The sequence below is a fragment of the Lytechinus pictus genome, chromosome 11 (assembly GCF_037042905.1).
Source record: "Lytechinus pictus isolate F3 Inbred chromosome 11, Lp3.0, whole genome shotgun sequence".
Classification (NCBI taxonomy): domain Eukaryota; kingdom Metazoa; phylum Echinodermata; class Echinoidea; order Temnopleuroida; family Toxopneustidae; genus Lytechinus; species Lytechinus pictus.
The window spans coordinates 16,911,891-16,927,653 of record NC_087255.1 but is presented as its reverse complement, the minus strand read 5'-3'; the positions used below and the strand labels follow the sequence as shown (position 1 = coordinate 16,927,653).

At 33.7% G+C, this 15,763-nt stretch overlaps 1 protein-coding gene across 1 annotated transcript in view; it reads right to left on the bottom strand.

Annotated features, from left to right (window-relative positions):
- Nucleotides 1–4,738: 4,738 nt before the first annotated feature.
- The window catches only part of LOC129271871 (receptor-type tyrosine-protein phosphatase S-like), a 94,403-nt gene continuing 83,378 nt past the window's right edge, over nucleotides 4,739–15,763 (bottom strand). Inside the window, exons 45-46 of the mRNA XM_064107036.1 lie at nucleotides 11,865–12,152; nucleotides 4,739–10,952 (exon numbers count right to left, since the gene is read on the bottom strand). Coding sequence (XP_063963106.1) covers nucleotides 10,866–10,952; nucleotides 11,865–12,152 — 375 coding nt within the window. The 3' untranslated portion in view covers nucleotides 4,739–10,865. The remainder of the gene's footprint in view (nucleotides 10,953–11,864; nucleotides 12,153–15,763) is intronic.

Below are 15,763 nucleotides of genomic sequence, written 5' to 3'. Positions count from 1 at the left end.
ATTTGCATTTTGGTCGCGTGAATTTTCAAAATTTTTACTCATTAAAGACAAAAATTGAAGAGCCCCGACGGGGGGATTTTGCATTGCAAGTCCCCTAATGGTGGCTGCACGCTAGCGAGCCGTCTGTGTATGAGGAGAAATTAAAAAAAAAAAAAAATGTTAAAAAACTCCTCGAAACAGACGGCTGCCAGCTGTCTACATGAATCTCTGCTCTGCCTGGCCTGGCATGCCTGGGTTATCTATTGCTTTGGTTGAGGCAATAGACCTACGAATGAAGAAGATCATCATTATTATTTAATAAATTGCATCCATGCAGAAAAGTCTTGTTAACATTTAGGGCCTAAATCAAGGATGGATGTACGATTACGAAAAAGCACAAGCACCGATCACCCGATCATGAATGAAATTGAAATTGAAAATGAGATAACGTACCGTTCTCCCACCATCTTTTCTCTGTTTTGAAGAAGTCCGGATCATCGCTGGCCGTTTTCTCTTCTTCGGCATGTTTGATTGACTTTCCAACATTTAGGTATTATCTTGTTTTCATCTGAGAGCAAGAAAAAGTAATAAAAAATTGTGATGTTTGTCACCTCCTTACGTTCATTGTTGTTTTCCTTCGCATTGCATTTTACACACGATGCATGCAATAAGCATTTGACCTCTGAGGCTTGTCACTTCCGGATTGTGCAAGTGATTGATGATCGAACGAGCGATACATGAAGCTTCAAACACGTCATCACAATTTTTTTTTTAAACGGGCCAATTCATAATTTATGATGAATGATGGCACAATTTTTGTGTTTTTATTGATGATGAATAAAATACAGCCCAACCAGGGGCCGCGAATGCGGGGGGGGGGGGCTTTTTCCAAAATCGTTTACAAAAACGTAAAAATGACCATAATATTGTGATTTTTTGCATGGTCAGCCCCGGCCCCCACTTTTTTCCAAAATCGTGTACAAAAACGTAAAAATGACCACATGATTGTGATTGTTTGCATGGTCAGCCCCGGCCCCACTTTTGGATCAGCCCCCCCCCCCCCCACTTAGAAAACCGTTCCGCGGCCCGTGCCAACGCCTTGTATTATTCATGAATTCAATATTCATAACATCCTCAGATGAAGGGGGGGGGGGGGTTCTCCCCGGGTGTGGAAGTGGAACTGCATGATCGATCGACCCCCCTTTTTTTGGCCGCGGTCGGGGGGGGGGGGATGATATTTATTCATTAATTGCAGAATTATGCAAGAGGTGGCGAACTCAAGTTACCACCACACACTGGGGGGGGGGGGGGGGGTAAAAGGGCCTTTTGTCCAACCCCCCCCCCCCAAAAAAAAAAAAATAAAAAAAAAATAAATAAATAAACAAAGCCGGGGAGACGAAGAGCTAGAATTTAGAAAACGAAAGAAGGAAAAGGGCGGAGCAGAAAGGGGGATCAATTAAGCGAGATCAAGGGTAATAAGGAAAGGGAGGGAATTGAGGAGAGAGAATAAGAGCCAATAAAAAGGGGAGAAATTATCATAGGGAAAGAAAGGGAGGAATAAAAGAGAAAGTTCGAGAGAAGGGAAGAGGGGAGAAAGGAAAGGAAGAGAGCAATGCTAGGGAGAAAAAAGAACTTCGGAAAAGGAGATCGCGAGGGAGGAAATATACTGAGGAGGAGGGGAAACGAGAAAGAATTAAGGGGAATAGTAAGGGAGCGAAGAAAGGAAGGAATCGACTCAAGGGGTGGAGAGCCATAATTTATTAAAGAAGGGGGAAAATAAGCTAGGAGGGAGAGAAAAGGGGAAATAGAAACAGCGAGAATGAGAAGAAGGGAAGGGAGAAGAAGCTAGAGAAAAGGATGGAAGATAGAATGAAAAGGGAAAAGGCTGAGGGAGAGAAAAAGATCAGGGAAAGAAATAAAATGAGAGGGGTGGAATTAGGTGAAAAGGATCGAGAGAGAAGGGAAAAGAAAAGAAGGGATCGAGAGGGGATAGATCATAGATCGAACTTCGGGAATTATGGACATGGTGGAGAGAGATGAAAAAGAAAATGAAAAGAAGGATATGGTGAGGGGAAACAAAGGGAAGGGAAAAGGGGAAGAGAGGGAGAGAAAATAAAGTGAGAAGAGAAATGACAAGGAAATGTGGAAAAGGAAAAATGAAGACGGAAAGAAAATTAGCTTACATTTTTTAAAGAACTTGTTTGTGAATCTACGAGAGCCTGAAAGGTCTTGCCTAACTGACATTTAAAAAATGAAAATCGTAATTTTAATTTAATTAAGCTCGCATTTTGCTCTCGCAATGTTTAGGTATGATGGTTACAAAAGAGCCTCCTGTTGTCATAGGTTTAAATTCAAAATTTTCTGCTCGCGCTCTGCATGCGCTCGCATCAACTTTTAGTTACATAGGGCCTAACTATACTTGCTCTACTCTATTACTCTACTCGCGCTTCGAATCAATTCTTAAAATCAAGTTAAAAACTTTCAGAAAATTGGTTAGAATGTCCAATTTTTCAGGTTATTAGAAACATCAACAATTTGCAGGTCGTGCTTCAAGCTTGCATATGCAGGTTTAATTCGATAGTTACAAAAAGTGCCTTCGAATGTAGGCCTATAGGGGACTAGGGCCTACAGTTTTCACGTCGGAAATTCAAAGATGTTCTCGTTTCGCGCTCCCATCAGTTCTTTATTTTTGTATGATCTATTTCAAAGGTTAAAAGTACTTCGAAAGGTCAATTTTTAGGTCGGAATGTCCAAATTTTCAGCTCGCGCTTCGCGCTCGTATAACTTCTATTTACATGTAAGTAGATACCCATCCTACTCTTGGTATGTGCTTGCATAGTTGCATTTTCAAGGTCGGAAAAACATTTCAGTTCGCGCTCGCATTAATTTAATTAGATATGATCCTATACATGATGAGGGCCTATACAAAAATGGATAAAATATAGACCGTTTTGAGTCCTGAATATAACTAATTTTCGCGCTCGCATTTTGATTTCTAAGGTACATTCCACTTCATGAATCCTACTTCTTTTCATGTCAGTATATCAACAATTACGATTCGCACTCTAATTCCTGCTCAATAATTGTTTAAATTCGATATGCATCCTGTTTAAATTCGATATGCATCCTGTTTATGATTACAAAAGTGCCATGTTTTGCGGTCTCAGTTATCAAAAATTTTGAGCTCGCAATCATGAATTCCATCAAACAGTACATTTATTTTCCTGAAATACGCAATATTTTCTTTATCATGAAACTTGTTTGAAATCTCCCGCTTTCATGTATTAATAAGAAAAAATTGTTCAGCTTGTACTAGCTTTGTGTTTGCATTTAGTATATTCGATTAATGAAATACGTACCCTAACAATTTATCTACATCCCAAATAGTGATTAAAACCTTTCATTTTCCGGCAAATTTATAAATATACATGTATATATGATATATCTCTCGAGTCGACTTCCGCTCATATTGATTTGCTATCTGATATATGCATCCATTGCTGTATTTTAAATGTGTTTTAAATAGTGATAACACATGGAATATCCAAAAAGATCATCTCACACTTAATTTGCTCTCACATTATAGACCTTATGCGATACCGTTTCTTGCTTGTAAAAGTAAAAAAGGGAAAAATAATGAAGATATTGAATTTAAAGTTTGTCAATATTTTATCAAGAATATGCAATAGGTGAGCTGATATAATGTCATATCATTGTCATTTCCAATTTTCCTATTTCTTATTTCATAACATCAAATTATTAAGACTATTTCACATTTTTATATGTGAGTGTAAACATGTCTCCCTTGTAAAAAACAGAAATTTCAGCAAAGACTATCTAACACAGACTGTCAGTGTAGTCAATACTAATTTTACATACTTTAACTCCGCATACATTCGTAATTCCGAAGCTTCGTTATTCCGAAGGTTCGGATATTCCGAAGGTTCGTTATTCCGAAGGTTCGTATTTCCGAAGGTTCGTAAATCCGAAGGTTCGTTAGTCCGAAAACGAAATGAGGTTTGTTATTCCGAAGGTTCGTTGATCCGAAAAAGAAATGAGATTCGTAATTCCGAAGGTTCGTTATAGTCCGAAAACTAAATGATTAACTAACCTTATTTCGTTTTCGGACTAACGAACCTTCGGAACAACGAACCTTATTTCGTTTTCGGATTAACGAACCTTCGGAACATCGAACCTTATTTCGTTTTCGGATTATCGAACCTTCGGAATAACGAACCTTCGGAATAACGCCACAAATGTTCGGATTGACGAACCCTTTTACGTTTTCGGATTAACGAACATCGAGGTATAGGCAATTTACGTGTTTACGAACCTTCGGAATTACGAAGTGTAACCCTTTAACTCAAGGAGTAACTCTGAATAAACAAAATTTCATATACTAAAATACAAAAGAAAAAGTGGGGAATGACATCAGCAGGTCGGTCATTACAGGTTTCTAAAAGCACGAACAAAGCTGTTTCACCCAAATAATGCAAACTTTTGAAATGTCATGTTATATTCCTAATCTAATTTTCTTGATGAAGTTTTCAAAGTATTGTTTATCTGATTTTATTCTATCTGTTCAATACACATCATTTTCAGCCTGGAGTATACCCCTTTAATAGGCAGTAAAGCGCATTATCTGTCCAATGCCGTAATTGAGAATTTTTGTGCACTTAGAAGTCACAAGCAAATCCTTCCGATACACTCTCAAATTTTTACAATACAAGGAAATAAAAAGAAGCAAATACACCTGTGATTGTGAAATTATAATGAAATACCCCTTTTTTATTGATTTAACATATAAATTGAAATTTGTGTGTACAATGTGCTACTAAGATGCAGTAGTCATAATACATAGTCTATAAATCATATAATACATAGTTTATAAATCATAGAAAACACACATACATGTAGTATACATATATAATATACTTCATCACACAATTATCATCTCATTTTAAAGTGCTTTGTTTGTTATAAATCGCTATGCATGTAAGTTACAACAATGGGCCTTCTTTTACATTTATGGATTACCACTTATAGAATATAAACTAAAGTACTGAGTATTATGTGCTGCATTTTGATGACATTTTCTAAAGTTTCAGGCATCTATTATCTATCACTAAATCAGTTTTTTAAACTAATGCTGTAAATACAAGGACTTAAATTCAGAGATTTTATGATTTCTTCTTTCAATTCTTGGCAGATTTTGATAGGCTATTCATCGGAAATTTAGGAAATCAGACCAGCACAAAAATGAAAGTGTAAAATGTTAACTTTATGGTTCAACCAATTTCTGATTATTACGACAATAAAACAAAAATAAAGACATACATGTAGTTTTCACAATGGTCATGACCCCTCGTTAGAAAACATCAGAGATATTAAACAGACTGTGTTAGACACAGGAATTTACAATCACGAAAATATTACTATTTAGACGGGTGTCTCTGAGCAAAATAGGTACAAGAAATTTAAAATTCAAATAGATGATTTTATGAGAAAAAAATATAGTTGTTGCACCCACTTTAACTTTAATAATAAAGAATTTGTATCTTATCATTACATTACTAAAGCACCTGCAATTTACTGGAAAACAGCAATCAACGTAGTAGTCATTTCTTTTTCTTGTCACATTAATCCATTTGAACATTTATTTAGCTTCATTGTCTATCTCTTATGGGCTGAATGAAATAGTTAACCAACACTTTCTGCTTTTTAATATTGACCACAATAACTTTCTCACAAACCTGTCTGCATATTTTCGAAATTATTCAATAACTATTTCTATTAGCCAACAAATTGTTTTTCAAAATTGTCACACATATTACACTTAATAAGTTTAATTTGTAATCATTCAATAACAATTCTGGCACTTAAATGGGGAGGGGGGGGGGGGTAGGTTAGGGGTTTAGTTCATCTGTCAGAATTGCTCCAATTCAGCTGCATAGTATATTAATACTTGACTAATTTTTACAGGAAAAGCAGAAAAAATAGAAATATGAGCAGAAATAGTGCAAAGATAATACATGTATGTTGCCAAACAAAAAATAAGATAAATGTATCTTTCATGAGAAGAAGACGTATGGGTAAATATAGTTGAGTAATTCAGGAAAAAGAGGAAGATCTTATAACAAGGAGAGTTTACTTTAAAATCGTAGTCGTCAAATGCCAACAGAAAGATTTGAAAATAATCCATAATACACAAATTCAAGCCCATCTATTGAAATAAAAAATGCACAATTACGTATTTTTCAAATATTATTTGTATCTTATAATTGACAAGCAAAAGAAGGAGTACAAATGAATTCATCCCTCAATTAAAATGCATGATGAGGGTTTTGAAGTAAAGAAACTGATTATTTGTTTTATTTAATGAATGCGTGACTTTGATCTGGAAAGCAATCTGACAGACCTCAACGTATTAATGAAACATGAAGACCAACCTATCTGGGCAGAAAGTTAGGATGTTACATCATCAGTTGTCTCGTCAAGTTTATGCGAACAAAAAACAATCCAAAACATATAAGAATATGTTTTGTGATCAAGGAGATTTTTAATATGAAAGTCCATATGATTTTTATAATCACATGAATTATTTGAACATTATTTGCATTTCTTATATAAAGATGAAGACTTCAATTAAGTCAGAGAAATGAAAATTACTGATTTTTTTTTAGTGTATCAGAAAAACAAAAAACTTCCATTGAATTTATGAAGTACATTTCTTACTTCTCATTATTATGAAAATCCATATTTTATTGTTCATAATCAAATCTGAAATATAAATCTTATTGCAAGCAAAATGTAAGTGTCAAAATATTCATGAGCTTTCCAAACTTATAAATCCAGTAGATTTATTATAGGGTTAACCCCTACCTTTATTTTGCGATGAATTTAATGTTTGTTATCTTTTCATTAAGAGTAGGAAGTTTCAAAAATAATTGTGAGAAATATCCAAAATATTGAAATATTATGTTGACATACTATAGCACTACCATTATTATGAGAATCAATATAAAAAGCCTCTTCAGCAAAATTTATACTTTTATAAATCTATGTACATATATAATGACTGAAATATTTTCAATACTTTGGAAAAAAGGTGACTGATTAAAAAAAATCACAGAGTTGATTGGAAGTACATGTGAAATTATGTAATGATGTATGTAAATATAATAATTAATTTAGATAATAAAATACAAGAATAGTTCATCATTATTCTTTAATCAACATACTTGTCAAACATTCAGGATGCATTTGAGTACTAAGAACAAGGCTCCCCTTTATAAATGAAATGTTGTTGCTAAGATACTACGTCAAAAGAGGATCAATTTTGTAACACATTTTAATTATTTGATAACCCAAAAAGTTGATGGAAAATTTCGGGGAAACAATAAATTAATCTCACATATACAAACCAAAAACAGGGTACCTTCTAGAATGCAATACTACTTCAAATAACACTGTTTTGAATTGTTTTAATGTGCTACAATTTAAAAGTGAAAGATATCCAAGATGGGCTAGAAAGAGGTTAAATAAAATCAAAGGTTGTTTTAATACCACACCATCTTGACTACAAGAAATAGGCATAGAAATTGAGGATGAGGGAATTCAATGTGCAAGCAAAAAATCTTTCAATCACATGACATGATCAATGAGATGAGAGAGATAATTAAATAACAACAAATATAATAGTCTAAATCTCTACGATACAAACATGTACAGATAACTATATATACCTACAATTACAGTACATATGCCGAAAAATTGCAAGATATAAAAAATATCATTTTATTTCATAAATGCACCCCTGTTATGTGTATAAAAGAATGCACCTAATGGTAAAATGTCTTCTTTGTAAAACAGTAAGAGATATCATTTTGCATATTGTAATCTTTATATATGTACAAACAATGAAATATCATTAATTTAACATGGAAGGATACAGAGCTTACATACAAATACAGTACAAATATCATACACAATATATTCTCTTATTTCAAAATGAACCGATACAATAGAATGGTTTATAACATAGTAATATGTGAGATCAAATATTTGTACAATATATCTAATAAACACAGGGAAAGAAAAAATAACATATCTCTAACAGAGAATCACTTTACTTTAAATAAGAACTGACATAAAAAGGGTACAATTCATTACAAATTCAAGCATTAAAATTTCTCCTCACATTTCATAATGCAAAATATTAGTCGTTGTCAGTACTGCAAAACTGTTTTAGCTTTAGAAAGAAAGAAAAAATACTGTTATTTTGGAAGTTCTCTTCATTTTTGTACAAGTATTATATCAGTATGTTAATGGTGAAATTTCCTTTTTTTTTTCCCTACATAACGCAATCTTCATGTTTCATAAAATTGAATGTCTACCTAAAAACATATTGCTTTATGCCAATTCATGAATAGTGTTATGAATATATTATATATTCATAACATATCTTGAATATAGTACTTGGTGATACATAATCCTACACTATTAACACAAAATCTAAAAACAAATAAAAGGAAATTAATAAATTCATCAATAATTTGATTAAAAGGGAATTAATGCACTGTTTGGTATAGTACAACTGGGAACTTTTTAATAAAAGGTCTAAAGCAATAGAGCTCTCTATGCAATACACAAATATGGATCAAAAGTAGCACAAAGTAGCACAGAGTAATTACTCAGCTGAGGTTTGAACCCACAACCTCCTATTCATGAGGCAGGCATGCTACCATTGAACCACCATGTTTCAAATCAACTTTGGTCTGCTTTAAAAAGGATGTACTGAGGGTGGATTTTTGATACATGGAGCATAACGAACGAAACATAGACAATATCTGGGAATGCCATGAGTATTTTGTTTAAGTATGGAATGGTCTAGCATCATTGGGAATGGATAAGGAAATAACGAGACAGGAAAGACCGAAAGAAAATAAAAACAGCAGAGAAAAATAACATAAAAGACAGATTCACACAGTAATAAACTTCAGGTAATGTCCCCGCACATTTATAAGGTTTTATATGACACCTAGATACATATGTAGATCCTTGTCATTTGATTGGTTGTTTGATATCGATCATTCAGCCCATTTACAATGACATCATCAATCGTGCAATTTTGGATCCCTACGATTTTGTCCATTGCACGTGCGCACTAAGACTATATACTATAGGCACCACAAGTAAATCACTTGTTTGCATGCAGCGTGTATGTTGTATGTACCCCCATGTACGCGACAATAAATAGACCGAGCTCGCACTGCATGATCATGTTTTTGCATTGAAATTGATAGATTTCCTATGAAAAAGAATCTATTTTTAGGAGTCATGTAAAACCAAATAATGAATGTTCTTTTCATTCGTGCAATGGACAGATATTCATTTGGTGAAAGATGAAATAAATGATCCATTTAACTTGGCTACGCCTCGTTGGATGGAGCATGTCATATTTCACCTCATTAAATATTCTGTCCATTGCACTCATGGACATTCATTACTTGTATAATAATTAACCTATGCATTGGCATCATGTAAGCATTAATAACAATTCCTGCGGAAACACAAAGAAATAATAGTCTCTATATTTCAAAAGTTGTCAATCTCAATCCATTTATAAAAAAATAATATTTCATCTGGAAGTACCTTGATTTTAAGGGAAATAGTATTTTGTATTATATTGTATTTCAATAAGATAGTAATACCAAGAACCAGCTTATCATAATAAAATACTAATAATCTTATATTACTGCTTATTATTCAGAAAAGAGAAGTGATACTTTTGCCCTTGATTTACTAACAAACATGAACATTTCTTATAATCTACACACAAAAAACACTTCTTGCATTTCAATGTTGAGTAGAAAAGAACTATATTTCGAATAAATTTCAGTACTACAAATGGAATATATTAGTACACTAAGGATTAATAGTACATTCGATATTAATATCAATTTAATCATTAGTAATCAAATCGTATTGTATACACATTATTTAAGTAGATTGATGAATAGTTGCTCGTGACAAAGGTGATTGTGACTTTCGTGGAATGTGCATACTCAAAACTTCTCACAGTTGCATTAATACATTATTATACTGTACATATCACATGCTGACATGGCGTCAACAATCATAAGCCCATCATCTCCCTCCTTTATTATTACTGCCATCCTTCAACAAATGCGGTACATAAGGATCTAAAATAACTCAAATTGGCAACGTTTTATATTCATCACATTTTATTTGGAAGAAAAGTTCAATTTATCTCTACGATCTGCCGTCTTCGTTTAGAAAAAGACTTCATGAAATACATGTACATGTAAGTTAAATCATGTCATTTTGTGCTCTGTTTTCAAATTACAGAATCTGTTTTTCATTATTTACAACAAGTGTAAAACGTTTCTCACAAAGAAACCTAAGTCAGGTGCTCTTAGATGATTGCCTATCACTTATTCCCTCCGTACCACAATCCACCATTCATCGATCAACGTCTTTCAAAATATCCAAGGCATGGACTGCTCATGCAACTTTGCACAAAAGGTCTAAATATTTCATCATGATGTAGAAAAATGCTTAAGAAAGTAACGAGTCTGTTTCGGTATTACATGCACATGTGGCCGAGGTACTTTCATTTGTGCATTCAGGAACCAAAATAGTGAACTCTGTGCCTGCCTCTGCATCACGATACATCGCACAAAATCCTGAGGACCTTGTTACGGTATATCCATTTCTCTTCTCACACATTGTTCATTATTTGGACCTGAATGCACACACCACTGTGCATCATTTGCACTATTCCAGCTCCTCAGCTAGAGTTGTGACTTAGATATGACTTTATACACTTTGCACAAGTCCCCTACGAGTTTGATTATTCTGCGCTAGACACGAGCTACAAAGTTCTGGTATTCAGTGCTCTGGCTCTCTAGGTACTCCACCATGGCTGAGTAACAGAACTTGAACTGGGCCTGTAATTTGAGAGGATGAAAGAGAAGAGAGAGGGAAAGAAAGAGAGGGGGAGGGAGAGAGAGAGGGATAGATAAAGCAATAGGATGATCAAGAAAAATTGAAAGAGAAACACAGGAAGAAATAGTATTAGAGTAAAAGGGAGATAAATAGAGATGAAAATTATCAAAGTTAATGTTTCATTTATGGATTGTGAACTGATAAATTGTATCCATTTATTAAGAAGAATACAAGATATGAAAGAGGTAAATACTAGAACATACATGTAAGACGGAACTTATACTTTATAATATCTAACATGTGGCATTGTATGAATTATATATGTAGTTGCCCGTTAACATTTTTAATTTGCTGAGAATTTGTTTGTTTCACAGGGTCCATTAACAGATATTGTTTTTTAAAAGACTACAGCAGTGGACTGCTGCTTCAGTTATTACCTACAATAATTTTTTTTTTACTTCTATGGACATTTACAAGTACCAAATGTTAGCCCTAGTATTTCGGCTCGTAAAGCAATTTCATCAGTTGATATCAATACCCACTTTTTAATTTTTTGATTATTTTTTAATTCAAGTGCTCTGATCTGTCAAGAACGTCACTCATACACCCCATTTATCAGTATCGGTTTTGCTGCATTTTGACTATCAATATAAAAAAGCTACCGGTAGATAAAGCTACATGTACAATGCGCTCTTTGAAGGCCATTAAAAGTATTAAAGGTCAAGTGTGCACAAAGTTTATAGATGCTTTTTTCCTTTGCGTGTGCATGTTGTTTCTTATGCATTGGTATGGCCCCATATTGTGTCATGGAGTACTTCTCCTGCACCTTCAAGGTCTAGTGTGCGGCAGCGTAAAACAAGCTCCATCTATTTTTTTTTTTTATCAATCCTTTTGTCCCAACAGGGTCTTCTTACCAAGTCTTGGACCATGTGGGGGCGCTGTTGCCTGAGGCCGCGGACAGTCTGGAAGACATCGATCATACTCTCCTCCTCCATACGGCTCATCAGGATGTTCAGGGCGATGAAGACGCCCGTCCTCCCCGCTCCAGCACTGCAGTGCACCACGATGGGACCGGGACCCGCCCCCTTCTGATGGAGGTGTGACTGGTTGACCAGATGCATCAGGTCGGCCCCGGATTCCGGGACACCGACCTCCGGCCAGCCTCGGAAGTGGTACTGCCGGATCTTGCGTATGTCTTTCATCTGTTGAAAGGTAACGTAGAAAGATGACAGGCATTAAACTTCTTGCGGTTTCCATGGCGTAAAATGAATCAGTACATAGGCTTCACGGTAGACCCTGTATTCTTTTGTTGTTTTGACTTTCTCATAGGCCCACAAAAGAGTGTACCGTGGGCGTGAGGCCTGACTTATGTACTGACTTATAGACATAATTCATTTCACTATGAAGGAGAAAATAATATTTTGTGAGAGTGATACAAAGACTGCAAGATTTTATCTGTACAGGTGTACATAAAAATATATCTGTAAAGCGTTTAGATACGTTGTTTCGATGTGTTAAGCGCTATATAAAAGCGGATTATTATTATAATTTATTTTCCTGACTCTTAAGACCCTTCTCAGGTATGAGAGAAAAAGCAATCATTATTGATAAAAATGTACCTAAATAAAAACACCTTTTATATGGTGTCTAATGACATAAAATGCAAAGTAAAATGCACATAACATTTCTGTGATACAATTCATTTTTTCAATGCCTCTTTTTTATTTATCAAGAAAAATGAATAATTTGATGATAGATATGTAATTTCAAATCCTAAACCTTTATCATTTTATCATACAACTGTACATGTACCTAACTAAATACAACACAATCTTGTACGGAAAAAACAGTCAACTAATTCTCTCTATTTTGGAAAAAGTAAAACTTAGAAGCAGGATAGGTCATGTTACATAAATACACAATCATGAGAAATTGCTTTTACAAATTGTCATTTGTATAATCATTAATTAAAATTTGATGGACTTCACCTTTATTTTCAGTAAAATATGTTCTCATACATGTACATGACTTGGCTGCCATTATAAGGCCTTCTCTGAGTTAAAGTTAAAGGAGAATGAAACCATTCAAACAAGTTAATTTGTGTCAAAACAGGATAAAAAAATCAAAGAATAGAATCTACTGGAATCAATGATGGTTTCAGAACAATTGGATGAAAAAATATGAACATTTGAATTTGACAATTCAAAGTACAATACAAGTGGGTATTGTGTGATATCACACATTTTGGTTGCATTAATTGCCAATGAGTGGATGTCCTTATCATAGTGATCTAAACATTTAAAAGCTCATAACTTTCTCATTATTTGGTCAATATTTCTCAAAATTTTCATGATCTTATTCTTTGATTTTTCTGTTTTCTCACAAGCTAACTTGTTCTAAAGGTTTCATTCTCTTTTGAATAATGTATCATTGTATGTAACACCTAATATTTGCAATATTCTCATTTTTTTTTGCTGGCATTTTTTAAATTTAATTTTAATTGCTTTTAACGACTTTCTTTTGATTTTTGTTCTGCAGGATAAAAGCATGAAATGGAACTCAAAGACAGTGGCTACATTGTGATACAGTTTTAAAACTTGGCTCCAAACAGACTGACAGTCTATCATTGGTACACTTTTGTCAGCCTGAAGTCGGTTTAGCAATTGTGACTGAAAGATTAGGAACCTTGCCAACAGTCACTGCAGTATCTTTCCTGTTGGGGTCTGAAAGCGGCATTTGATCACCATTCCTCACATTTCATCGCGGAAAAGAAGCAATGGGGAATGCGAAAGAGCTGCTATTGCATGCTCTCAAAGTGGGATTACGCAGCACCCATTTTTGACAAGGTGCACTGGATAATAAACTGAATATCAATTAATCCTTTTTGATAAGAATGGAAGAATGCTTTTTTTTTTCAATTTAAAAAATACTACTAATGAGGACTGAAAATTACTTTATAAGTATACATGTACAGGTACATGTAGCAAAATAGTTACCGCACAGATAGTTCTATTTAGGAGAAACTTGGGAAAACATTTTCTAATTTGCTTTTAAGAATAATTGTAAAGAGGAAAAGGAAGCAGCGAGAAATGAAGAGTAGATGGAATAACATAAATGCTGATTTGAAATGTATCAAAGGATTTTTGTTTAAACTGGCGATGGAAACCGCTGCAGTGAGAAGAGAGTATAACACACACACACACAAAATGAAACCAAAAACAAAACGAAAGGATATATACAAAATCAAAAATAGGAGAACAGAATACTAAACAACACAAACGAAACATGTTTATCTGAAAAATTAAAGAACAAAATTGAATGAAACACAAAGAAAAGTAAACAAAACAGAAGAGAAGTAAAAGAAAGTTATAATAAAAAATAGTACATCTTATTAAATGGTCATTTGCTTGTTGATTTTTTGCTATTTCTATCAATTTCCTATTTATGCATATACTGTACATGTAGAATATGATGATTAAACGTATGATACAACCCAATCAGATCCCACAAAATTTTCTAATGATGCATCATTCTCCATGTTCATATACGTGTCAGTTTCAGTGTGGTACTTTTTTAAGGGGTGGATGGAGAGCTAGACTAGAATAGAATATGTGCACATGTGTGGGATGTGTGGGTTGGTGGTAGTGTAGTAAACACATACATGTATATAACTGCATAATGCATATATAATTATAAATTATAATACACCTTTATTTTTACAACAACTATCATGAAAATTCTTGCAAATTCAGTTGTCATTTGAATTAATTTCACGTCTTACAGAGGCAACTTAAGTCCAACCAATGCCAAAATATGTGGCAAAGGTGATAAATCACCTAAATATCTTTTTTACATGTAAATAACAGGTTAGATATCAAAATAAACACATTTGTCCCCGAAATAAAAGAAATACTAAATCAGTAAAGGTTACGGTAATCAACCTGTGAGCTAGAAAATTGTTTTCTAGGATCTAGTTCTTTTAAATAGTGGGGAATTTAAGTTGATTTGAATAATCAACTACAAAGTGCTCTTTATATACATTCGAAGAAGGAAAATCGTTGTAATGCCAAGGAATTCCTAGTTATTAATCACCTCAAAATGCATGTCTGGGACTGTGTCCTAACATAATTTCTATCAATTACACTGCATCAGAGGGTCATTTTTCCCTGACATAATTGTTGCATTGCCAATGTTATATATTAAAGTAGAGATTTCAAGGAGTGTTTTAATATTGGTCATTTTAGATAAATATGGTGGACTTTTTCTGGTCTTAAAATTTGTATTTCTATGTCATAAATCCATGATCAGAATAGTATTGACAGTAGTAATTATTAGTTGATTTTTTCGTTAATTACTCTCTTAAATAATTTCACTATCCGACCTATGATTGTGTACATTGACAACAGAGATGTTGAGTCTGAATCTGATTTTCTTTACTTTGCATCAATTTTTCAGTAAATGCTTGCTGATGATTCTGGGCAAATCATATTTTCTCATCAATGATTGCAAAACACTTTATAAAAGCTAAATGTATATGTAGGTCTGCTAGTTCCGAAGAGACATGGAAGAGCTTCAATGGTCATGAAGATGTTGAATACATAGCGAGATTCTAATATGGATTTTTTTAAAAATAAAGGATGAATCTAAAAAAGCCTTTTTAAGTACATGAAGAATTATTTAAAAAATGAATCATGTAAATGAATTTTGAACACACACACACAACACAGCAGCTGCTGTCTTTTTTTTTCTTTTTTTCCTTTCAATATGTCTTTTTTTTCTTATCACCATTCCCCAACAATACTTTATAAAAAAA